The 26,214-nt window shown below is 46.0% G+C and overlaps 1 protein-coding gene across 3 annotated transcripts in view; it reads right to left on the bottom strand.

Annotated features, from left to right (window-relative positions):
- Positions 1-22,053, bottom strand: part of YTHDC2 (YTH N6-methyladenosine RNA binding protein C2) — a 155,290-nt gene extending 133,237 nt beyond the window's left edge. For 2 of the 3 annotated variants that reach the window (XR_013624886.1, XM_078786366.1), the window contains exons 1-3: positions 21,986-22,053; positions 21,547-21,749; positions 19,435-19,525 (exon numbers count right to left, since the gene is read on the bottom strand). Coding sequence is in view for 2 of the 3 variants with exons in the window: in XM_078786366.1 (XP_078642492.1) it covers positions 19,435-19,525; positions 21,547-21,664 (209 nt within the window). In the remaining variant the exon portion in view is untranslated. The remainder of the gene's footprint in view (positions 1-19,434; positions 19,526-21,546; positions 21,750-21,985) is intronic. The other variant, XM_078786367.1, reaches the window with a different exon arrangement.
- Positions 22,054-26,214: the final 4,161 nt, after the last annotated feature.

The raw sequence follows: 26,214 nt of genomic DNA, 5'->3' as shown, positions 1-26,214 counted from the left end.
TCCTCCGGTATGATAGACCTGAGCCGAGTCCTGGTGGTGGGGTTGCTATCTTTATCAAAAACTCTCTTCCTCACTCTCCTTGCACTGCCCTATCTCCACCCCACCCCCAGGAGTACCTCTGGCTACGGCTTCCTCTCCGCTCCCGCCTTTTGTTCGTATGTGTGCTGTACCGTCCTCCAAACAGCGATGACGACATATACATCTCCCTGTCTGACAACATGGACCAACTTCTATCCACTCATCCCAACTCTCTCTTCCTCATATGTGGCGACTTCAACTGTCATCATGCCAGCTGGCTGGGTGTGGGATCCTCTCCCACCAGCCATGGCACATCAGCAAAGGACTTCTGCGACTCCATGGGACTGACACAATCTGTCAATTTCCCGACCCGGATCTTAGTCAATGGAGTATCTTCTCTTCTAGACGTGGTTATGACTAACTTCCCTGCAAATGTTTGCTGCTCTTCTTCTGCTCCAATCGGTTCTTCTGATCATGTCCTTGTTAAAGTGGATATCTCTCTGGCCATTCTCAGAGAGCCTCCTCAACGCCGACGAGTCTGGCATTTCACTCAGGCTGACCGGCATTTGTTTTGTTTTTTTGTTTTTTGTATACAATATCGAGGCTCGTGAAAGAGCTAACATTAATCACACAAAAAGTCAAACCGACAAACAAAACACAAAAAATAAGGGGAGCGGCAGACAAGATGGGGAGAGAGGGGGAAGGACACAAACACAACATTTGAGAGCAGGGACAACGGGAGAAATGTGGGAGGGGGAGGGCTTTGGGGGAGGTGGGAGAGGTATAAAACATATGAACACTGCAAGGACTTCCAGGAAAGAAGTTGGAATTTCAGGAAAAAAAAAATGTATCTGGGGTGAATTAGCGGGGGTAGAAAAGATCAAGGTTTTGGATGGGGGAAGACAGATGGTGGTGAACAGCTGTTTTAAAGACCTGGAGGTAGGAGTGGCATTGAAGGGAGTGGGGGAGTTTGTTCCAGAGGCGGGAGAAAAGGGGAATGAAAGAGTGAAGGTGAGCAGAGAGCCTAGATTTCGGCAGTTTAGCCGTAAGAGGGTTGCAGGCAGATCTTGTGCGACCTGAAGGAATATTGGGGGGACAGAGCACAGAGAGACCTGGGGGAGCAAGGCCGGAGAGCAGTCAGTAGAAGACAGAAAGACCACCAACCTGCCTGCGGTGAGTGAGTGAAAGGCCCTCGGAGTTAACTTCATCGCAGGAGATTCCAATGATTCTGAAAGCTTTGGTTTCAACAGCGTGAAGCCGAGCTAGGTGTGAGGAAGGAGCACCAGCCCAGAGGGGGGGGGAACAGTATTCCATTGAGCTGCGGATGAAAGCCTTGTATGTGGTGAGGAGCTCAGGTGTGCCAAGGAAGGACTTCGCACGACGGAGGATGCCCAGTCGGCGACTGGCTTTGGAGGCCAGCTTGGAAATGTGGTTTTCCCAAGAAACATCATGGCAGATAGTGAGACCCAAAAGCTTGAGCGACAGAACTTCATGGAGAGGATTGTTGAGAAAGTAGATGGGAGGGTTTTCCAGTCGGTCCTTTCGGAGAGGCATTGTAAGAGTGTGCGATTTGTCAGGATTGAAAGACATGTTCCACTTGTTTGACCAGTCTGATTTTTTCCAGGTCTGCAAAGAGTGAGGAGGCTGCAGACTGCCGATCTGAGGGATGAGGAATGAAGCGGCAGATAGTGGAGTCATCAGCAAAGAGATAGGGAGGATTTTCCAGAGAGTCGGAGAGATCATTGATGAAGACCAGAAATAGCACAGGGCCCAGAACACTACCTTGGGGAACTCCAGCCAGAACAGGAGGGGAGATGAGAGAAATCCATTCAGGGCCACACGTTGCCTTCGACCAGAGAGGAAGTCCGCAAGCCATGAGTGGAGATTTCCATGGATACCATAGGAGGAGGGTTTGGTGAGCAGAGCTGGGTGCCAGACCGTATCGAAGGCACGTGATATGTCAAGTGAGACAGCTCTGATTTCCTGTTTGGCATTGGGGACCTCCATCCATTGTTGAGACAGCAGAAGCAACATGTCCAGAGTAAAATGACCTGGTCTGAATCCAAATTGATGATCAGAGATCAAGCCATTGGAGAAGAGGAAGGATTTGATATCCGAAGCAATGATGGATTCCATGACTTTGCTGATTAATTGGAAGCAGGCTGATTGGTCTGTAGTTGCGAGGATCTGTTTTTGCACATTTTTTGTGTAAAGCGGTAATGTTTGCTGATTTCCAAGATGCTGGCAGATGACCTTGAGCAAAAGAGCCGGTGAAAATAACAGAGAGAGGGTGAGATGGAGCGGCAGAGCGGGATTTTAGGACCCGTGGGCTGATGCCGTCTGGTCCAGTTGCAGAATCAGAGTCGAGGTTTGACAGAAACTTCTCCACCTTGTCAGGAGAGAAGGACACAGAGTCCAGGAGCAGTTGGCTTCGACTGGGAAAGGTGGGAACAGAGAGAGATGGGTTTGAGACACAAGATTTTGAGGCAAACACAGAGTTGAGGCATTCGGCTTTGTCACGTGCGGTGTCAACTGTGTAGCCATTTGAGGTAAGGGAGGGGATGGAGGGGGAACAAACACCAGAAACGGATTTGACCAGACGCCACCAGGATTTGGAGGAAGGAGACAGGTTTGAGAGTTCAATCTTGAGTGTGGAGAGATAGTGTTCCTGGCATTCCTGAGGGTAGACACACACTTGTTCCGAGCTTGGTGGGAGGAACTGAGATTGCCTTCAGTTGGATTTGCCTTCCAAGAGGCAAAGGGAAGTTGTTTCAGGGCAACTGCCTCACCACAAGATTCAGTGTACCATGGATGGGAGGAAGGGTAAGACAACTGAAGATGAGATGGGATAAATCTGTGCATGAGAGAGAGCAGTTTGCTTTGGAAGAATTCCCAGGAAGAATTTATGTCAGAGGCTGCAGAGATGGTAGACCAGTCCAGATGATTGATGGCTGCTTGCAGACCGTGCCAGTCAGCCTGAGTGAAATGCCAGACTCGTCGGCGCTGAGGAGGCTCTCTGAGAATGGCCAGAGAGATGTCCACTTTAACAAGCACATGATCAGAAGAACCGATTGGAGCAGAAGAAGAGCAGCAGACATTTGCAGGGAAGTTAGTCATAACCAAGTCCAGAAGAGAAGATACTCCATTGACTGAGATCCGGGTCGGGAAATTGACAGATTGTGTCAGTCCCAATGAGTCGCAGAAGTCCTTTGCTGAGGTGCCATGGCTGGTGAGAGATGAACCCACACCCAGCCAGCTGGCATGATGACAGTTGAAGTCGCCACATATGAGGAAGAGAGAGTTTGGATGAGTTGATAGAAGTTGGTCCATGTTGTCCGACAGCGAAATGTAAATGGAGTCATCACTGTTTGGAGGACGGTACAGAACACATATGAACAAAAGGTGTGAGCGGAGAGGAAGCCATAGCCAGAGGTACGCCTGGTGGTGGGGTGGAGAGAGGGCAGTGCAAGGAGAGTGAGGAAGAGAGTTTTTGATAAAGATAGCCACCCCACCACCAGGACGGGGCTCAGGACTATCATACCGGAGGAGGGAGTAACCAGGAAGAGATATTAAGGAATCAGAGACATCTTGAAGGAGGAAAGTTTCTGTTAAGCAGATCAAGTCTGGATTGTCAAAAGCAACCTGAATGGAGAGATCAATCAGGTTTGAGCGAAGGCCCTGGATGTTTGAGGTCCATACCGTTAATGAGGAGAGAGGGGGAGCATCGGGTGCAGGACAGGGGAGGGGAGGGGTAGGGTCAGATGAAGGATGAGAGGGGGAGGTAGGAAGAGCAGTTGAAAGTGTGGCAAAGATTACAGAAGAGTTACAAGAAAGGGAAGGATGAGGAGGAGGAAAGGTTTGATGGTGATGGGATGAGGCACAGTGAGGGGTTGTTTGAGGGGGGCAGAGGAAGGTCGAAGGTTGGGGGAAGTGGAGGTATGAGATAGAAGGGAGACGAAGTGGGGAGGAGGCAGCTTTGAGAAGGAGGTGGGAGGAGGGAGAATTTGGGAGGGATGGTTGGGGGGTAGATTTGAAGGGGAGGGGTTGGGGGGGAGTTTTGAATGGGAGGGGCAAGGGGGGAGTTTAGGAGGGGAAGGGCAAGGGGGGAGTTTAGGAGGAGAGGGGCAAGGGGGGAGTTTAGGAGGGGAGGGGCAGGGGGGGGAGATTTGGAGGGGAGGGGCAAGGGGGAGATTTGGAGGGGAGGGGCAAGGGGGGAGTTTAGGAGGGGAGGGGCAGGGGGGGGAGATTTGGAGGGGAGGGGCAAGGGGGGAGATTTGGAGGGGAGGGGCAAGGGGGGAGTTTAGGAGCAGAGGGGCAAGGGGGGAGTTTAGGAGGGGAGGGGCAAGGGGGGAGATTTGGAGGGGAGGGGAAAGGGGGGAGATTTGGAGGGGAGGGGAAAGGGGGACGTTTATAAAGTGGATGATTAATGAAAGATGAACATTTATAACAAATTGGGTTTGTTGTGATTTTCAAGTTAGCGATCCGTTTAAGAACGATGGAGGAGAGGTGGAATGAATGAGAATTTAGAGCACGTAGTGAGAAAGAATTATAAGAGATTGAATATTTTTTTGAAATGGAATGATTTGAAGAGGAAATTGAAAGGAGCCTTTTAAATAGGAAGAAAAACAGCGTGTTGTAATAAACCACTGAATAAAACACTGCAGGGGAAAGTTTAAACATATTTAAACAGAACCGTGAAGAACAATCTTATATTCACAAAAATACCAACGGGGAGAGGGAGCCGAGAGGGACACCACGAGTCACTTGAACAGGGCAGAAGGTGGAAGGCAAGGGGATAATGGGGGCAGGGCGGGACAGCACACATGGACAGAGGCGCACGATGGAACAAAAGCACACGAGGAGAAAGGAAAAAAAAATAAAAAATTGTTTGTTTGTTTTTGGGGGGGGTGGAGGGGGGGGGGTTACAACGTTAGACAAAGAGTAGATGTTTGGTGAAGTTTGGGGGAGAAGGGAAAATCAAAAAACCTAGCAAAACAGCGAAGGAAGGAACAAACCGGCGGGGGAAGCCTGAGGCTGCAAGGCCTCACTCGCGATGCGGCAAACAAACCACTAATTTATGAAAGATAAACACCGAGAAACTTCCAAGGGGCACACTGTAGGTTCCCACACCGAAAGATAAATACAGTTTCGACAAAATACAATTGTGAACAGACTTAACTTTAAAAACGTGGAGACCGTGTGGAGCTTTGAAAATCCCTGCCGTCACCTCCAAGATCTAGCGAGATCTCACGATCTCACGGCATGGTCTTAAAGCAGCCATAAATCATCTGGACTGGTCTCCCATCTCCACTGCCTCTGACATCAACTCTTCCTGGGAATTCTTCCAAAGTAAACTGCTCTCATGCACAGATTTATCCCATCTCGTCTTCAGTTGTCATACCCTTCCTCCCATCCATGGCACACTGAAGCTTGTGGTGAGGCAGTTGCCATGAAGCAAATTGCCTTCACCTCATTGAAGGCTAATCCAACTGAAGGAAATCTCAGTTCCTTTCACAAAGCTCGGAACAGGTGTGTCTACCCTCAGGAGAGCCAGGAAACAATATCTCTCGACTCTCAAGACTGAACTCTCAAACCTGTCCCCCTCCTCCAAATCTTGGTGGCGTCTGGTCAAATCTGTTTCTGGTGTTTGTTCCCCCTCCATCCCCTCCCTCACCTCAAACGGCTACACAGCTGACACCGCACGTGAAAAAGCCGAATGCCTCAACTCTGTGTTTGCCTCAAAATCTTGTGTCCCGAACCCATCTCTCTCTGTACCCACCTTTCCCAGTCGAACCCAGCTGCTCCAGGACTCTGTGTCCTTCTCTCCTGACAAGGTCGAGAAGTTTTTGTCAAACCTCGACTCTGATTCTGCAACTGGACCAGACGGCACCAGCCCACGGGTCCTAAAATCATGCTCTGCCACTCTATCTCACCCTCTCTCTGTTCTCTTCTCCCTCTCCTTTGCTCAAGGTCATCTGCCATCAGCTTGGAAATCAGCCAACATTACCACTTTACACAAATAAAAGGTGCAAAAACAGATCAATCACCTTGCTCCAAAAAATCAGCAAGGTCATGGAATCAGTCATCGCTTCTGACATCAAATCCTTCCTCTTCTCCAATGGCTTGATCTCAGATCATCAATTTGGATTCAGACCAGGTCATCTAGTCTGGACATGCTGCGTCTGCTGTCTCAACAATGGATGGAGGTGCTTAATGAAAAACAGGAAATCAGAGCTGTCTCCCTTGACATATCAGGTGCCTTCGATACGGTCTGGCACCCCACACTGCTCACCAAACTCTCCTCTTACGGTATCCATGGAAATCTCCACGCATGGCTTGCTGGACTTCCTCTCTGGTCATAGTCAACGTATAGCCCTGAATGGATTTCTCTCATCTCCCTTTCCTGTTCAGGCTAGAGTTCCCCAAGGCAGTGTTCTGGGCCCTGTGCTTTTTCTGGTCTTCATCAATGATCTCTCCGACTCTCTGGAAAATCCTCTCTATCTCTTTGCTGATGACTCCACTCTCTGCTGCTCCATACCTCATCCCTCAGATTGGCAGTCTGCAGCCTCCTCACTCTCTGCAGACCTGGACAAAATCACAGCCTGGTCAAACAAGTGGAAAATGTCTTTCAATCCTGACAAATCTCACACTATCACTATGTCTCTCTGAAAACATAGTCTGGAAAAGCCTCCCATTTACTTTCTGAACAACCCTCTCCAAGAAGTTCTGTCGCTCAAGCTTTTGAGTCTCACTATCTGCCATGATCTTTCATGGGAAAACCACATTTCCAAGCTGGCCTCCAAAGCCAGTCGCCGACTGGGCATCATCCGTGTGCGAAGTCCTTCCTTGGCACACCTGAACTCCTCACCACATACAAGGCTTTCATCCGCAGCTCAATGGAATACTGTTCTCCCCTCTGGGCTGGTGCTCCTTCCACACACCTAGCTCGGCTTCACGCTGTTGAAACCAAAGCTTTCAGAATCATTGGAATCTCCCACGATGAAGCTAACTGCAAGGGCCTTTCACTCACTCACCGCAGGCAGGTACGTGGTCTTTCTGTCTTCTACCGACTCCTATCCGGCCTAGCTCCCCCAGCTCTATCTGTGCTCTATCTGTGCTCTGTCCCCCAAATATTTCTACAGCCCGCACAAGATCTGCCAACAACCCTCGTCTGGTGAAATTGCCAAAATCAAGACTCCCTGCTCACCTTTACTCCTTCATTCCTCTTTACTCCCGCCTCTGGAACAAACTCCCTCGCTCTCTTCTGTCCCACGCCTCCCTCCAGATCAAACAATGAGCAGAGCGAAGCAAAAACACAAGTGAAGCAATGGGATGAGAAGAATGATTGAGACCTCAGGACATGGTAGACGTAGGTTGTTGTGCGGGAATTGGTGGGTAGCTGCAGAAGGGGGTGAATAGTCTGCTCATTGCTTGTGGGGGGTGTTAGCGGATGATGCCGTATTTGGCAGCTGGTAATAGATGTGGTGAAGGGTTTTCATTGTGTAACTCACAAGGCATAACATGTTACACAAAAGGTGGTAAATGCGGTGAAGCGTTTTCATGGTGTAACAGTTCGGATGATGCCTTGTTGAGCAGCTGGTAAGAAGACTAATTGATGTAGTGAAGTATTTTCACTCTGTACAGTAACTCATGGGGGTGATGTCTTATGCAGCTGGTGGGACATGCTGTGAAACTATGCTTGCAGTGTGAATGGAGGGACATGCCGTGAAGCTATGCTTACAGTGTGAATGGAGGGACATGACGTGAAGCTATGCTTATAATGTGAATGGTTGTACATTCCACAAAGCTATGTTTACAGTTTCAATGATGGGACATTCCGCGAAGCTATGTTTACAGTGTCCAATGATGGGACATTCTGCGATGCTATGTTTACATTGAGAATGGTCCTCCTCATCCTTCCCTGGTGGGACATGCCGCAAAGCTATATTTACAGTTTCAATGGTGGGACATGCTGTGAAGCTAGGTTTACAGTGTGAATGGTGGGACATGCCCGCAAAGATATGTTTACAGTTTCAATGGTGGGACATGCTGCAAAGCTATGTTTACAGTGCAAATGGTGGGACATGCTGCAAAGCTGGGTTTGCATTGTGAATGGTGGGACATGCCACGAAGCTATCTTTATAGTGTGAACAGTGGGAAATTCTGTGAAGCCATGTTTACAGTGTGAATGGTGGGGTGTGCCGCTAAGCTATGTTTATAGTGTGAATAGTGGGACATGCCGCTAAGCTATGTTTATAATGTGAATGGTTGTACATTCTGTGAAGCTATGTTTACAGTGTCAATGGTGGAACATTACGCGAAGCTGTGTTTACAGTGTGAATGGCTGGACATGCCGCAAACCTATGTTTACAGTGTCAATGGTGGAACATTATGCGAAGCTATGTTTACAGTGTGAATGGTGGGACATACCATGCAGCTCGCTTATAGTGTGGCTAAAATATTTTTATGTGGCCACAAAAAGCCATGAAAATGCAAAGCACAGGGCTGCACATGTATAAGCAGGTCATGCTCGTGGCAAATGTAAGATATGTTTTTTGCATACATCCAGCTGCTTTATGCGTGGCTGGTGGAAGATACTGTTACGTTTATGGGGGGGTAGGGAATGAAATACCTTAGTCCAGGTAGAAATACCTTAGTCCAGGTAGTGTCTAGATTACCATGCTCCGAATGTCGTGTAAAAACACCTTGATGTAAATTAGTCAGCTCCGTGTGTTCGGATTAAGTGTGATGTGTGGCCATACAGAGGGTGGCTCTTGTGCTAGGTAGCTTAGGGAATAAGAATAAATCCCCCTGTCCATCCTACCTCTTGTGATCTGACCTTTGTGGTTATAAATAAATCGGCCTGTGATAAGATGAGGGCTGTCAAGAAACTAACTCAGGCACATTACAACACCGACAAGCCCGACAGATACCCTTCAGATTTGCCAATCGGCAAGGGATCCACGCCCCCGAATGTTCTCGATTGGCGTCCAGAAGGGCCGTGACGCCCCGCCCCGAAGGGAATGATTGGTCATGGCCAAAGACTGAAGTGGTGGGGCACGGGGATTGGTTCGAGTGTGACGTCAGCGAAAAGAGGGGTAGGTGTGTTTCCCTCTCTCTCTTTTTCTCTCTCTCTCTTGGTCCTGGGTTTGGTCATGGACGGTCACGCTTTGTCTCGGGTGCGCTCTTGAGGAGATGTTGTGGAGCTCGGGAAACCTTTGCAACATCGGAGGAGGGGGTGTTTGTTGATGGTGGTGCTTTTCAGAGACGGAGAAGATAGCGAGCAAACAAAAGGAGGCTATCCTGTCTGCTTGCCTCACGCCAGCGGCTGGCTACGGGCGCGAATCTGCGCCATCTTGTGTGCTTCCTGCGCGGGGTGGTGATACGACCATCAAATTCCTAAAAGCCTCGTAGACCAGAGCTGAGCGCCGGCCAATACAAATACAAAGAACATTATTTTATTTATTTATCATTCGCTTGTCTGGATACGAATCTGCATGGAGGGTCCCTCGATTGGAAATATTTGTTTTATAGTGCATTTTCTTGTTTGCTGGCATTTATTTTACTAGCAACGGTACCTGCCCTACGGGCGGGGCTTCAATTGGGAAGCCGAAATGAAAAGGCAATGGCCTCTCCAATACTGTACCCGTTTGTGACGTTTGTCACATTGTCTCCAGTACCCGTTTGTGACGATGTTTTCATTGTGACGAAAATATTCGAATTATTATTCGAATATTCGAATTCAAATTTATTTATTCGTATTTAGTCAAATTGCACGAATATGTGAATTGTGATTGTGTTTCATTGTGATGTTTGTGCGGCGACGGGCGGTGTGTACAAAGGGCAGGGACTTAATCAACGCGAGGTGATGACTCACGCTTACTGGGAATTCCTCGTTCATGGGACACTGTCGCAAGCCCCAGTCCCCATCACGGATGGGGCTCAGCGGTTTACCCGAGCCTGACGTTGAAGGGCAAAGTACACGCTGGCCCGTCCAGTGCAGCGTGCGTGTGACCGCAGACATTGAAGGGCATTAAACGTTCATTAAACATTAAACGTTCATTAAAGGATTACGAAACGAAAAACATTACAAAATTACGTTCACACCGTCACGTCAAACACTACCGTGAACACATACATCGTCACAATTAGAACATCGTTACAATGAACGTTATGCGAACGCGAATGTTATGCGGGAGTCCAAACCTGAGAATGCTGGAGACCAAAGCTGAAATTGGGAAAACTAAATAGCCTATTTTACTCCTGGAGATCCCAGGATTACCCACCCAAAATATCTTTGCGATCGGTTCAGCAGTTTTTACGGTACCTTCGAACAGACTGACAGACGGACATTTGGTGAATTATAGTAAGATCGTCACAATGAGAACATCGTCACAATGAATGTTATGTGAACGCGAATGTTATGCGGGAGTCCAAACCTGAGAATGCTGGAGACCAAAGCTGAAATTGGGAAAACTAAATAGCCTATTTTACTCCCAGGAGTCCCAGGATTACCGACCCAAAATATCTTTGCGGTCGGTTCAGCAGTTTTTACGGTACCTTCGAACAGACAGACGGACATTTGGTGAATTATAGTAAGATTAAACCTTTTTATTGTACATTTTAATAGATCCTGTGATGGATGCTGTGAAGAGAAACAGGTTGAGATGGTTTGGTCATGCGTTGAGGAAGGATGAAAGTGACTGGTTGAGAAGAGTGATGGAAATGAATGTAGAAGGAAGTAGAGGACGGGGAAGACTTGGCTAAAGGTGGTGGAAGAAGAAATGCGGGCAAGGGGGTTAACAAGGTCCCAAGGTTAACAAGGGAATGCAGAAAATAGGGCAAAATGGAGAAGATTATCATGGGGCCCGCAAGGCTAGGTGGAAGTGGTGGAAGAAGAAATGCGGGCAAGGGGGTTTTTTTTTTTTTTTTTTTTTTTTTTTTTTTTTTGTATACAAGGTCGAGGCTCGTGAAAGAGCGAACATTAATCACACAGAAAGACAAACCGACACATAAAACATATAACATAGGGAGCGGTAGACAAGATGGGGAGAGAGGGGGAAGGACACAAACACAACATTTGAGAGCAGGGACCGAGAGACATGGAGACATCGAGAGATCTGAGAGAGGGCGAGGGCTTTGGGGGGGGGCGTGGGAAGGGGGCGGTGGGAGAGGTATAAAACATATGGACACTGCCAGGACTTCCAGGAAAGAAGTTGGAATTTCAAACAAGGTGGATCTGGGGTGAATTAGCGGGGGTAGAAAAGATCAAGGTTTTGGATGGGGGAAGATAAGAGATGGTGGTGAACAGCTGTTTTAAAGACCTGGAGGGAGGAGTGGGATTGAAGGGAGTGAGGGAGTTTGTTCCAGAGGCGGGAGAAAAGAGGAATGAAAGAGTGAAGGTGAGCAGAGAGCCGAGATTTCGGCAGTTTAACCATCAGAGGGTTGCTGGCAGATCTTGTGCGACCTGTAGGAATATTTGGGGGACAGAGCACAGAGAGAGCTGGGGGTGCAAGGCCGGAGAGGAGTCGGTAGAAGACAGAAAGACCACCTACCTGCCTGCGGTGAGTGAGTGAAAGGCCCTCAGAGATAGCTTCATCGCGGGAGATTCCAATAATTCTGAAAGCTTTGGTTTCAACAGCGTGAAGCCGAGCTAGGTGTGAGGCAGGAGCACCGGCCCATAGGGGAGAACAGTATTCCATTGAGCTGCGGATGAAAGCCTTGTATGTGGTGAGGAGCTCAGGTGTGCCGAGGAAGGACTTCGCACGACGGAGGATGCCCAGTCGGCGACTGGCTTTGGAGGCCAGCTTGGAAATGTGGTTTTCCCAAGAAAGATCATGGCAGATAGTGAGACCCAAAATCTTGAGCGACAGAACTTCTTGGAGAGGATTGTTGAGAAAGTAGATGGGAGGGTTGTCCAGTCGATCTTTTCGGAGAGACATAGTAAGAGTGTGAGATTTGTCAGGATTGAAAGACATGTTCCACTTGTTTGACCAGTCTGTGATTTTGTCCAGGTCTTCAGAGAGTGAGGAGGCAGCAGACTGCCGATCTGAGGGAAGAGGAATGGAGCGGCAGAGAGTGGAGTCGTCAGCAAAGAGATAGAGAGGATTTTCGAGAGAGTCAGAGAGATCATTGATGAAGACCAGAAAAAGCACGGGGCCCAGAACACTGCCTTGGGGAACTCCAGCCTGAACAGGAAGAGGAGATGAGAGAAACCCATTCAGGGCCACACGTTGACGACGACTAGAGAGGAAGTCCGCCAGCCATGCGTGGAGATTTCCATGGATACCAAAGGAGGAGAGTTTGGTGAGCAGAGCGGGGTGCCAGACCGTGTCGAAGGCACGTGATATGTCGAGGGAGACAGCTCTAATTTCCTGTTTGGCATTGAGGACCTCCATCCATTGTTGAGACAGCAGAAGCAGCATGTCCAGAGTAGAGTGACCTGGTCTGAAACCAAATTGATGATCAGAGATCAAGCCATTGGAGAAGAGGAAAGATTTCATATCCGAAGCAATGATGGATTCCATGACTTTGCTGATAATTGGGAGAAGGCTGATTGGTCTGTAGTTGCTAGGATCTGTTTTTGCACCTTTTTTGTGCAAAGCGGTGATGTTGGCTGATTTCCAAGCAGATGGCAGTTGACCTTGAGCAAAAGAGAGGGTGAAGAGAACAGAGAGAGGGTGAGATAGAGCAGCAGAGCAGGATTTTAGGACCCGTGGGCTGATGCCGTCGGGTCCAGTTGCAGAATCAGAGTCGAGGGTTGACAGAAACTTTTCCACCTTGTCAGGAGGAAAGGACACGGAGTCCAGGAGCAGCAGGGTACGACTGGGTATGGTGGGTACAGAGAGGGATGGGTTTGGGACACAAGATTTAGAGGCAAACACAGAGTTGAGGCATTCAGCTTTTTCACGTGCGGAGTCAGCTGTGTAGCCGTTTGAGGTAAGGGAGGGGATGGAGGGGGAACAAACACCAGAAACGGATTTGACCAGACGCCACCAGGATTTGGAAGAGGGAGACAGATAAGAGAGTTCGGTCTTGAGAATGGAGAGATATTGTTTCCTGGCTCTCCTGAGGGTGGACACACACTTGTTTCGGGCTTTGTGAAAGGAAATGAGATTTCCTTCCGTTGGATTTGCTTTCCAGGAGACGAAGGCAAGTTGTTTCTGGGCAACAGCCTCACCACAAGATTCCGTGTACCATGGACGGGAGGAAGGGTATGACAACTGAAGACGAGATGGGATAAATCTGTGCATGAGAGAGAGCAATTTACTTTGGAAGAATTCCCAGGATGAGTTGATGTCAGAGGTGGTAGAGATGGGAGACCAGTCCAGATGATTGATGGCTGCTTGAAGACCGTGCCAGTTGGCCTGAGTGAAATGCCAGACTCGTCGACGCTGAGCAGGCTCCCTGAGGATGGTCAGAGAGATGTCCACTTTAACAAGGACATGATCAGATGATCCGATCGGAGCAGAAGAAGAGCAGCAGACATTTTCAGGGAAGTTAGTCATAACCAAGTCCAGAAGAGAAGATGTTCCGTTGACTGAGATCCGGGTCGGGAAATTGACAGATTGTGTCAGTCCCAGTGAGTCGCAGAAGTCCTTTGCTGAGGAGCCATGGCTGGTGAGAGAGGTACCCACACCCAGCCAACTGGCATGATGACAGTTGAAATCACCACATATGAGGAAGAGAGAGTTGGGATGAGTAGATAGAAGTTGGTCCATATCATCAGACAGCGAGATGTAGATGGAGTCATCACTGTTTGGTGGACGGTACAACACACATATGAACAAGAGGTGGGAGCGAAGGGGAAGCCGTAGCCAGAGGTATTCCTGGGGGTGAGGTGGAGAGAGTGCAGTGCAGGGCGAGTGAGGAAGAGAGTTTTTGATAAAGATAGCAACCCCGCCTCCAGGACGAGGCTCAGGTCTATCATACCGGAGGAGGGAGTAGCCCGGGAGAGATACTATGGAATCAGAGACATCATAAAGGAGGAAAGTTTCTGTTAAGCAGATCACGTCTGGTTTGACAGAAGCAACCTGTATGGAGAGATCAGTTAAGTTTGAACGAAGGCCCCGGATGTTTGAGGTCCATACCGTTAATGAAGAGGAAGGGGGAGCATCAGATACAGAACAGGGGGGAGGAGGGGTAGGGTAAGATGTGGAAGAGGTGGAAGAGGTAGGGAGAGCTGTTGAAGGTGTGTCAGAGATTTCAGAATAGCTCGGAGAAAGGGAAGGATGGGGCGGACAAAAGGTTTGATGGTGATTGGGTGAGCCACAATGAGGTGTTATTTGAGGAGGGGGAAGAGCGAGGCAGAAGGTTGGGGGAGATGGAGGTGAGAGTTTGAAGGGGGAAGAAGCGGGGAGGACGCTTTGAGGAGGGGGAGTGAGAGGGGGGAAATTGAGAAGCAATGAGGGTGGGGAGATTTGAAGGGGAGGGGTGAGGGGGAAGTTTGGGAGGGAAGGGGCAAGGGGAGGGATTTGAAAGGGATGGGATATGGGGGAGATTTGGAGGGGAGGGTTGAGGCAGGAGTCTAGGAGGGGAGGGGCGAGGGGGTGTCTTGGCGGGGAGGGGTGAGGGGGTCGTTTAGGAGGGAGGGGGCAAGGGGGGAGATTTGAAAGGGATGGGTGATGGGGAAGATTTGGAGGGGAGGGGTGATGGGGAAGATTTGGAGGGGAGGGGTTATGGGGAAGATTTGGAGGGGAGGGGTGAGATTGGATTTTTGAAAGTGTACGATTTATGGGAAACGAACATTTATTGCAAAATGAGTTGCTTGTGACCTTCGAGTTATAAATACGTTTAAGGACGCTGGATGGAGGATGGAGTGCAGGAGAGTTTAGGGAATGTAGAAAAAAGGCACTATAGGAGATGGATATTTTTTTTGGGATGAATTGATTTGGTGAGCAAGTCGAAAGCAGCCTTTTAAAGAAGAAGAAGAAAAAGGTGTTATAAAATATGACGGAATACATAACTTGAGGGGAAAGTGTAAACATTGAAGGTTAATGAGTGAAAACTATCTGGGGAAATGGGGGAGAAACACGTGGTCGAAGAACGAACGAACGAATAAGAATGAATAAACGAATGATAACAGAGAAGGAAAATGTTTTTTTTTTTTTTTTTTTTTTTTGAGTTGAGATTTACACAAGGAAGTAGGTAGGCTATGGGTGAAAAGCCTGGGAATACAGAGAACGAAAGTTATTGGATCACAAAAGACGGACCGCTGAGATAAAAAACAAAGCCTCAAGGTTGTACAGTGCACACTGTACAAGGCCTCAAGACACGACACGGCAAACAGACGATCAATTTATGAAAGATAAACACCGAGAAACAACCAAAGTTGCACACAATAACTTCACACACCGAAAGATAAATACAGTTTCGACAAAATACAATTGTGAACAGACTTAACTTCGAAAAACGTGGAGACCGTGTGGAGCTTCGAAAATCCCTGCCGCCGTCTCCAAGATCTCGCGAGAGTCGAAATGGGATATGGGGGGTTAACAAGGAGAGATGCAGAAAATAGGGCAAAATGGAGAAGATTATCATGGGGCCAGCAAGGCTAACTCCACTCTAGCAGGGAAAATGGCCTTAAAATGCCCGTTGTTGTTGTTGCATTTTAATTCCGTGTCGGGTTGAGTTGACTCCCAGGGTCGAAGACGTCTGAATGCTACCCTTCGGGGTCCGTGCAGGTAAGAGCTTTGCTACCCTTCGCCGCCTCATCCCCCGCGCGTATTAACTCCGCAATAGTTGGATTGAACGCCTCGGAGTGTTAAGCTCGATCGGCTACCCGTTACCTTGGAGGATCTTAATCCCCGGGAACACGACAATACGTTTTTGAACTGCGCTATGCTCGTGGCTCGTGGGAAAATATTTTTTTGTGCCCGCAACAAAAACCCACAAATGTAGAAGCAGGTCGCATTTTATCAATCGCAAATATGCAGGGTCCGCAAATGTTGGGACCACAAATGCCGTGGTCCGACTGTAATGGAAAACGTCTTCATTGCAGCTTGGGCTAGCGGCTAGGGTGCCAGCTTAGGATCCTAGGATCCTGGGTTCGAATCCCGGTCGATCGCTGAATTAACGCCAGGGGGGTTGACTCAGCCTGTCATCCTTCCGAAGTCGGCTAATTGAGTACCAGTTCACTGGTAATTCCCTGCTTGTCGTAAAAGGCGACAAAAAGGGTTGGCGGCAGGAAGGGCATCCGGCCGTAAAACATTGCTTCAAAAAGGGGACCAACAAAAACAACAACAACCACGGTGCCCGAAAAAGGCCAACCCCCGCTTTGCGGGGGAAAATGACCTCTAAAGGTGTTTTTTTTTTTTTTTCTGGGACAATATGGTTTGATATATAAGTGAAGTCACGAAAAATGGAACACTTTAATTTTTCTCAATACAGGGCTTCATATTTTCTTATTACAAATAAAATATCCACTATTTTACACTTGTATGATGTGTAATGGAGTCTCCTCTACCTGCAGAGACAACTTCAGTGCAATATCACAATTTTTGGTTCTTGCGTGACAGGTTAAAGGCCAAAAAAGGGGGTGTTTTTGGCATTAAAATGTAAAGAAGTTAGACTATGACATTTCTTTGATCAACTATTATTAGCAGGAAGGTTTTGAGGTGTCTCATTATTTTTTTATGTAAAATTTAAATGCTACGGTTTATTTCAGTGAAAAAATTATCGTTCTACCCCTCTTCATTGTGGAGTAATTGAGATGGGAAGATGGCGCTATTTTCAGGGTGAGCTCAATTTGAGTGGTACTAATTATCACTCTACTCCTTTACAAATGGTAAGTAACAGAATAACTATATCTTTTGCATTTTTCTGTTGTAGATACCATTCTCTGTTGAAGTCTATAAGTAAAATTCAATAAACATATCACATCATAAAAATTTTTGTATGAGAAAATCATCAAAAAATTTCCGTCCCCTTATGTCACGTCCGTCACACCCTAATTTATTCAAAAAGTAAGAGTTACAAAAATATGAAAAAATATGCCTGAGACAGCTTCAACCATTAACTATTCTCAAACATCAAATGATTAATTTGTGCCTTCATGTTAATTTGTAGAAGGGGAAAATAATGATTCCGTCCCCTGAAGTGTCACATCCGTCACGCTGTGACGGATGTGACATAAGTACCAGAAATGACAAACGGTACTACTTTCATGCATTTAAATACATGTACTTAAAGTTATAATGAAACAAGATGTTATCTAGGTCAGCACCACATCACGTCGGCCCGGTCAGCACTACACCACGTCGGCCCGGTCAGCACCACACCATGTCGGCCCAGTCAGCACCACACCACGTCGGCCCGGTCAGCACCACACCACGTCGGCCGGGTCAGCACCACACCACGTCGGCCCGGTCAGCACCACACCACATCGGCCCGGTCAGCACCATACCACGGCGTCCCGGTCAGCACCACACCACGTCGGCCCGGTCAGCACCACACCACATCGGCCCGGTCAGCACCACACCACATCGGCCCGGAGCCTGGCGCGAAGTCCAAGGACATCAGCACGTCATCCGAAAACAGCTCCGGTTGGTGTGAACCACTCGGTCAATGGCGCGTTATGAGATGGCGCGTTGTCATGTCATTGGCTTGTCATTGGCTTGACATGGTGGTGCATAATGCAAGTAATGTGGAAAATAGCCATTTATTGTTGATACACTTAACTTATTTATTGTTGATTAACTATCCTTGTTGAGTGTCAAAATTAGATTTTCACTTACCTTGATGTAATTTCATGTTGTCAGGTTGTCACAGTTTACAACTGACATGTTTGATGTGTTTCTGTTATTTGTTCTCAGCTTTCATAGATTTTAGAAAGACTGGTATCATGTAAAGAATTTCTGTCATGCAAACTATCATTTATTATGGAAAAGTAACAAGTATCTTATGATTTCCATACATTGTCGCTTATGTCACGTCCGTCACACTGAGGTGATAATGCCTTTAATGTTAAAATACACTGTACTTGGTGAACTAAGAGGGGTATATCGTATAAAGACATGAGGCATACAATAGATTTTGAGAGTATTTTGTACTCATGACCCCTAAAATTTGCCAGAGGAAAACTTTTCATGGTAGATTGTGGTAGAGGGACACAATATGGCAACACCAGCAAACCAATGTTACATTTTTCCATCACAGACTTACACTTAGTATTTTTTTCTGATAGTTTCCACCCCTCTGCATCTTCAAATGCCAAGAAAATAATATTAATTAGAGGTAAACATTGCTCGGCACATGATCTTATCAGTGTGACGGACGTGACATAAGATATTGAATTGTCTAATTCACAAGCCTCCATTTTAAAAGCAAGGCAAGCCGTTATCTTCTAATCATTATTTTTGTACACGTGGACCCTCATACTCTAAAATAAAGCAACAGACAAACTGTTTAAAGGTAGAAAATTTTCCACTGCTGATTTTTACATAAGCGTTCCATTTTTCGTGACTTCACTCATATGGAATTTTGCTTTGGGTACAACTTTTCAAGAAGGCATATATTCTGTAAATTGAGGGATGGGTGGATTTTCTTCGATTTGGCATACTTTTTGGCTCCACATTTTTTCTTTTAACTCAGATGAAGCCCTGAACAGGAATTGTTTTTAATTTTACTATAGTTTTGACAAATAATTTTCAGATGAACATACGATAGATAGTACATTAGTAAATCTAACAAATAATATGCAATGTGCATAGAGATAGGCAAGGCTGCCTTTGTGACACCCATATAAAGCAAAATAGCAAACAAAATTGAAGCAACAAACATTTTTGGGAAATATTTTACATTTTTGAAATTAAATCTATTTAGCTATCCATGTTCTACAAACAAAAACTAGTCAACTTAAAAACTACAAAGCCATAATACATTGCAAATAAAGGTTATTCAACTTCTCAAACTTTATTACCTCCGCCACCAAATGTGGATGGAGGTTATGTTTTCACCCATGTCTGTCTGCTTGTTTGTCTGTGAACAAGATATCTCAAAAAAAGTTGTGGATGGATTCAGACGAAGTTTGGTGGAGAGGTTGGGTGTGTGACAAGGATGAATCGATTTGACTTCGGTGAAGATTAAAATCCAGATCAGAGAATATTTTTCAAATGATTTTTCACCATCGAGTGATTCGGCCAAAAACGATATGTAGCATGATATCACAAAAAGTTGTGGATTAATTATGACAAAACTTGGTGGATGCATTGGGTAAGTGACAAGAACAAGCTGATTAGCTTTTCGTTCAGGTCTGAATCTAGATCCGGCCTATCAGTGGATAGAAAACGTAAACTATTCAGCCTGGCGGAGGTATAGCTCTCTACCGAGAGTCCTTCAAGTGCAGAACAAAGAATATACTCATTGGCCCATTCTCTTGCCAGTATTTTACAATGACTCTATTCAAATGCATCTTACCCTTTGCTTTTTGAGATTATGCCTAAATTGTGGCACAATTTGTGAACGTATGCTCTCTCATTGCTGCTCATCGAAGAGGGAAATGTGTATTCTGCAAAGACATCAACATTACACAGTTTACACTGAGGTACAACTAAATGATTGTGCTGTTTAGTGATCAAAATGAAACAACGGAAAGTAAAAGCAGCTACCTGTTCTGACAAAAATTAACTGTAAAACTGACTTAATCATATGAACAGTCTTGTAAAGCAAGTTAGAGTCCCCAAGTAAACTGCAGGGAAGCATTACATTCAGCCTAGGCAAACAAACATCAGTACAAATCCTCTATTACTAAAAGGAGAAGTGCCCATATGTACATGTGTCAATCATGCTTTATTCTAAAGGGTTCCAAACATTGAAGAGTAATAGAAATTGTATCGTTGGAAAGCTAATAATCGATTTACTTGAAACAAAAATTAGTGTCCACTTAATCATAAAAACTCCAGTTTTAAAAGCTGATCTTCCAAGAGGAAGCAGCAGGACTTGGAGCTTTCATGCAGCGGTTCTAACGTTATGCCCACAATGTGACAGCTATATATACTGGAGCAAGTGTATATATGTATGCATGTATGATCAACTCCTCCGAAAAGATTTATCCGAGGAAGTGGAATCATTCAAGGATTAATGAGGTTTCATTTGATTCCATCAAGCTTTGGATTTTTTTTTTTTTTAACCCATAATCAGTATTTTCTTCCTTTGGTAGGATGGGAGAAGGGGAGGGGGTGCAAATTGGAATTATTTGTTGCCAAAAAGTTCAAAAAGTAAAGACCTAGTTATTGAATGAATAATTAAATCACACTTAAACTTATTATATGGTGCTGCAACCTGGACATTGAAGATTGAAAACAAGTTTTTTGTTAAATTTACATAACATAACTTAAAACGACTCACTTTTGTGTTAAATTTGGATATACTCCCTCACCCACAATCAGTAAACTGTGTGTGGGTTGCGAGAGATGGCTGCGGGTGATGGCTGCGGGTGGTGGCTGCGGGTGGTGGCGGCGGGTGGTGGCTGCGGGTGGTGGCTGCGGGTGATGGCTGCGGGTGGTGGCTGCGGGTGGTGGCTGTGGGTGGTGGCTGCGGCTGATGGCTGCGGGTGATGGCTGCGGGTGATGGCTGCGGGTGATGGCTGCGGGTGGTGGCTGTGAGTGGTGGCTGCGGGTGATGGCTGCGGGTGGTGGCTGCGGGTGGTGGCTGCGGCTGGTGGCTGCGGGTGGTGGCTGCGGGTGATGGCTGCGGCTGATGGCTGCGGGTGGTGGCTGAGGGTGGTGGCTGCGGGTGGTGGCTGCGGGTGATGGCTGCGGGTGATGGTTGCGGGTGATGGCTGCGGGTGGTGGCTGCGGGTGGTGGCTGCGGCTGATGGCTGCGCGTGATGGTTTGGGTTGGGGTGAGGTTTTTTGTTTTTTTTAAACACTTGGGCTAAGGCTCGTAATAGAGCTGACACAGGCACCCACACACTTAAAACAGCCACTGTGCATGGGACAATTGCCGTCACAACCCGGATACTCTGGGTATCAGTGACGTCATAACAATGGCGCCGCTTTTCTCACCGTACTCGCGGGGCATTCCCTCAAGAGGAATTTCCTCCTCCCCATGGATGCCAACCGATGGGGATTGTCCGTGCTCTATCATTTTCAAGCAAGGAAGCAGCTCGTACCATTATTAGTCTTTGGTATGACTTGAACCTCTCCAAACCGGATGGGTGTTTTTTAGGAGACACCATCTCCTTACTGGATGGTCGTTGGCTCCCTATGGGAGCTCATCCGACCTTTGCCAGGTGATGTTTTTGGGTCCTGGCAGGTGTGCCAGTCATCGTCCCCACTAGCAAAGCCAGTGAGGGTGTCGGTGTATTAGCCGACATCCCGACCAGGCCGCAGGTAGCACTGGGTTACATGTTACCAGTGGCAGTCCCAACTCCCAAAAGCCTGACCTGACAGGTGGGGATTCATTTGCATGGTGATTCGAAGGGTGTCGAGGCTCAACAGAACAAAACGGTCAAAAGACACATTCAATATGCAACATCACATTCACATCGATACATTTTCGGTGTATTTAGTGTAAAGATGATGTAACCTTTGGCATCGTCGAAACGGAACTGATTCAGAACAATATCGACGGCGATTTTAACTTCTTCTTCCACCTTGAAGCCTTTCACTTTCGGTCTTTTCAGCCTCGGTTTGCGCGCGTTCATTGTCCTGCAGGTAAGGACAGGTGATCACCCTGTAGCCCGTTCACGCAATGCTCTTGGTTGGCGCTTGAAACGTGCGACGCTGTACCTGCAGTCGTGTGTCGTGAGGAAGCAGGAGGGTGAAAAACAGCAAATGGCGCGAATATGTTTGAAGTAACACGCGGTATCTGCTTCAGGTGAAAGGAAACGAATATGAACCGATTAAGACATAAGATAAGATAAGTGCATAAAAATGCTCGATTTTACAAAACAATTTCACCAATGGTGTTATTTACATTAATTTTTTTTTAATAAATCGTCAACGGGGTCGGCTTTCCCTATTACCTTTCGTTACCTCAGTTGCCGTAATATGTAAAACAAAACTCCACAGGAACAGAAAAAGAAGAAAACAAGTTTTATTATTTACTATCTTCATCAGATTAATCATTATAAATTAAAATACAAGCGTATCATATAGATATAATCGTCAAATTGTGATATCATGACGAGTATTGAAATCATACAGAAAAAAAATAAAATTAAGAAACCGAAACCACATCCAAGCTGCAAGGAAAACATTGAATACATCTTTATCGGAGGGTCAACGAGTCTACATGAACGCGTTGCACTGGTGTTATTGTTACCTCCGGCCGTCACTGAGGGTGGAAGGACGTTATATTTTCACGTCTGTTTGTTGCAAAAATGGAGTATTTAGCAAGTACAGCATATTGATTGGTTCCGTGTGTTATTACCTCGAATGAGGAGAGGGCATTGCGTTTGAGTCCGTTTGTTTGTCTGTTTATTACTTGCAAAATCGAAGATTTTTCAAGTATATTGGTCGGTTGCGTTTGTGGTTCTGTCTGTCTGTCTGTTTGTTTATCACCGGCCTACAGGTCACAATTTTTTTTATTTTTTTTTGTATACAGAGTCGAGGCTCGTGAAAGAGCTAACATTTATCAAACAAACTAGCAAACAAAGTATATAACAAGTACAAAAAGTTTCAATTAAAACAAAAGCCGCGACGATGTTACACAATACCTAGATGCAGCTGTGCCAAGAACGTCGATGTTATAGGCACAGGACATTCCTATTGATTCGATTACTTGATGTTATTTTTGTGCAAAGTGAAAATATATCTCGGCAATTTCCCATGTGTGGCGACGAATTTTTAATATATCTCGGCATTTTCCCGTCTGTTATTTCAGGCGGTGTATGACTGACCATGCCGCGATTTAAAAAAAATATATCTCGGCAATTTCCCGTGTGTGGCGACACGTGAACGAAGCTATGCTCCTCTCTCCACATTATTGTGACGACGTATAAATTAAATATTTCATCGTGACGATTGTCATCAAATGGACGAATTTTTAATATATCTCGGCATTTTCCCGTCTGTTATTTCGGGCGGTGTATGACTGACCATGCCGTGATTGTAAAAAAATATATCTCGGCAATTTCTCGTGTGTAGCGACACGTGAACGAAGCTATGCTCCTCTCTCCACATTATTGTGACGACGTATAAATTAAATATTTCATCGTGAGGATTGTCATCAAATGGACGAATTTTTAATATACTGTATCTCGGCATTTTCCCGTCTGTTATTTCAGGCGGTGTATGACTGAGCATGCCGCGATTTTTAAAACATATATATATACCTCGGCATTTTCCCGTCTGTTATTTCGGGCGGTGTATGACTGAGCATGCCGCGATTTAAAAAATATATATATCTCGGCATTTTCCCGTCTGTTATTTCGGGCGGTGTATGCCTGACCATGCCGCGATTTAAAAAATATATATCTCAATGGACTTGAAGTTACAGGCCTTTGAGAATTCATTTCGTTCTATAAAGGGCAACTTTCATTGGATTTTCTTCCCGTTTTTTTTCAACCGAGTCTAAAACTATGTTAGCGACTGTGAAAAATGAAATGATATATAGAATTTGATTTGAAATAAAACTGTGTGAGAGAGGAAGACACCACGGGCCTACAAAACAGGCCTCAAAGCTATGCGAGTTAATAAAATGGTGGATATTTGTTTATTTAAAATGAAGCCTCTCCCAAAATGGGTGGAGCTATGGTTCCCAGAATGGGTGGAGCTTCGAGGTTTTGTCTTCTCTGCAAGACCAACAAGAAGAAGAACAAGAAGAAGAACAACAACAACAACAACAGCAGAGGGCACTCTATGAGCAGCGTTACTCCTGGCTCTGGGGGGTTGCTTGTGTACATCTCTCTTCTACGGCCAAACTTTTGATTTTCCTGTTCTATATGTTGAGACCCTTGGAAAAAATCTGGGTAACACTCCCAGATCAAGTACGTTTTTTCTGCACACCCCAATACGTGATTATGACTTGAGGCCAATTAGCGGAAATAGCAAAATTCAGTTTTCATGGAATAATTCAAGAGTAGGCAGCTTTAGATTCAAATGTAACATTTATTTATCATGTTTAGACATAACTAACACATTTTTAGCATGGTTCAATACTATAAACTGTCTTTTTTAGAAAAAAAACACGTCATTTAGCTTTTTTTTCTCCAAAAATCACTTTCTGTTTGAAAGGCGCTCAAAATCCGATCACCTCTCATACACCCAATTATGTAGATAAAGCAACCAAAATTTGTCAGAAGCTTCCTTATGAAGCCCTTTAATAGGGATAAACATGGGTTTCTTTGTGGCTTATCAGTCTTTCACATTTTATATTTTCAGCATATGGTCCGACCTTGCCGATTTTTACAGCCGTACAAACGTAACTAATATCCATTTTTTGTTTTTCAGGCGTGGCCGCTGACGATGGAGTCTGTTACTCTCTCAGGACCACCCGAAGACAGTTCGTTTGATGCGACAAACTGCATCATCTGCCAGAAAAGCGCGGGGGATAAAACTGTGAGCACAACCAATGGTTGCAAAAGGATACGAGAAGCAAGTTACATCCACAATGATCAAGTTTCCAAACGGCTTAAGCTGGTTAAAGGAGATAGGTTTGTTTATCATGTGACCAATGACTGTAACAAAAAATACACCATGACTTCAGTTCTCAATAGGAAAAGGAAGAGTCTCGCTGTATGCCAAGACCTGTCCCGTTCTGAGCAGGAAGAAGATAGAAGTACTCGTTCTAAGGCCGTCCGACATCCACCGAATACAGAGACGTCCACAACAGCCTTACGTCAAGTGAAGTGTATTATCTGTGACAGTAAATCACACAAACAACAGTACACGAAATATCGCATTAGTGAATCAGGCCGTGCTTCAGCCTTTCTGGCTGCGACAAACTTCTTTCAAGATGATGTGTTCACCCGAACGTGCGACCTTCAAGATGCGCATTCTGTGTTTGGAGCAGATCTGTACTACTGTCAAGTAGTAGATTTGTTATTGCCTAAAGTTCAGTTATAGACGTTGGTTGCTAATGTGTTATGATTTAAATGTTGTTTAAAAATGCTATTTTCATAAAGTTAATAAAGGGTTTTTGCCTCGTTTTAGTTTTGGATGAGGAAAGGCTCGCTGAGGTCATGCTGGACAATTGTATACGTGTGCTTTTTTCGAGGCTAGATAAGGCCGGTCGTGAAACCACGCCCACATGCGCGTGATTTTGTGTAACGCGAGTAGAATGTTTAGAGTGCAGACATAAACCTATCGTTAACCATATATATTTTGTATTAATCACAGCGACGCATGACTCTGTATAAACATGCTTTGAATTACTCATGTAAACAAACCCATAAAATATATGGGTTTGTTTGGCCAAGCATACACTCTTCTCTTTGTGAGTTACATTTCTGTTTTCTCGGAGCCCAGAGAAACATTTGGTCCGAATGATAAAGAAGGGCTGACTCCCCCGAACAGCGGATAACGGTGGGAGGGACTCTCGCCAGTCGCTTTGTTCTCTCGGAGATTTTCTGATAATCGTATTCATATATAAGTGAATGAGAATCAATGTGTTTCGAGGAAGGCTTGACGTGGCATGAGACTGGCTCTTGCTGTAGATGTCTTGGCTTCTTCCGGATCTGTATAAGTTGGTTTTTAATAAAGCTGCGTCATTTTTCAGGCTATTTGTGGACTTCTTTTCCAAACGAAGAGCTGCTTCTTCACAGATGGTACCAGGAGTGGGGTCAGCACCGGACGACGGGAAACGGAGCCCGAGGGACAGGAGGAAGGCTGCCTGAGGCCGGCGCCGGCACGCGGATTTGATTAAAGGTGGGAGTTGTTTTATATCAGAGGGCTATTATTCCAAATTCGTACCTTCCTCCCTCGAGCGGACTTAGTCTCCCTGTCTCCGCGCGGCCTGCACTCGAACAGAAATTGTAAGTAAAGGCTCATTTTAGGCCTCAGAATGACGTGGCTTTGTTAAAGCCAGGATAAACAAGTAAGGATACCAGTAAGGACTTAACAGTAAGCTTAAAGTTACAGTTAGCACCAGGAGGGGAAAATGGGGTCGGACAGCCATATAGGTTGAAGCCAGGTGGCCAAGATTTTTCCAGGAAGGAACAGCCCAGAGACAAGATGGGGTATGCCATTGCATGCCAGGGAACGAAGGGCTGTGGCTAACTTAGATAGAAGGCCATAGGAACATAGAGGGCCA

The sequence above is a fragment of the Myxine glutinosa genome, chromosome 11 (assembly GCF_964187855.1).
Source record: "Myxine glutinosa chromosome 11, kmMyxGlut1.1, whole genome shotgun sequence".
Taxonomy (NCBI): domain Eukaryota; kingdom Metazoa; phylum Chordata; class Myxini; order Myxiniformes; family Myxinidae; genus Myxine; species Myxine glutinosa.
This window is presented reverse-complemented; position numbering and strand designations above follow the sequence as displayed.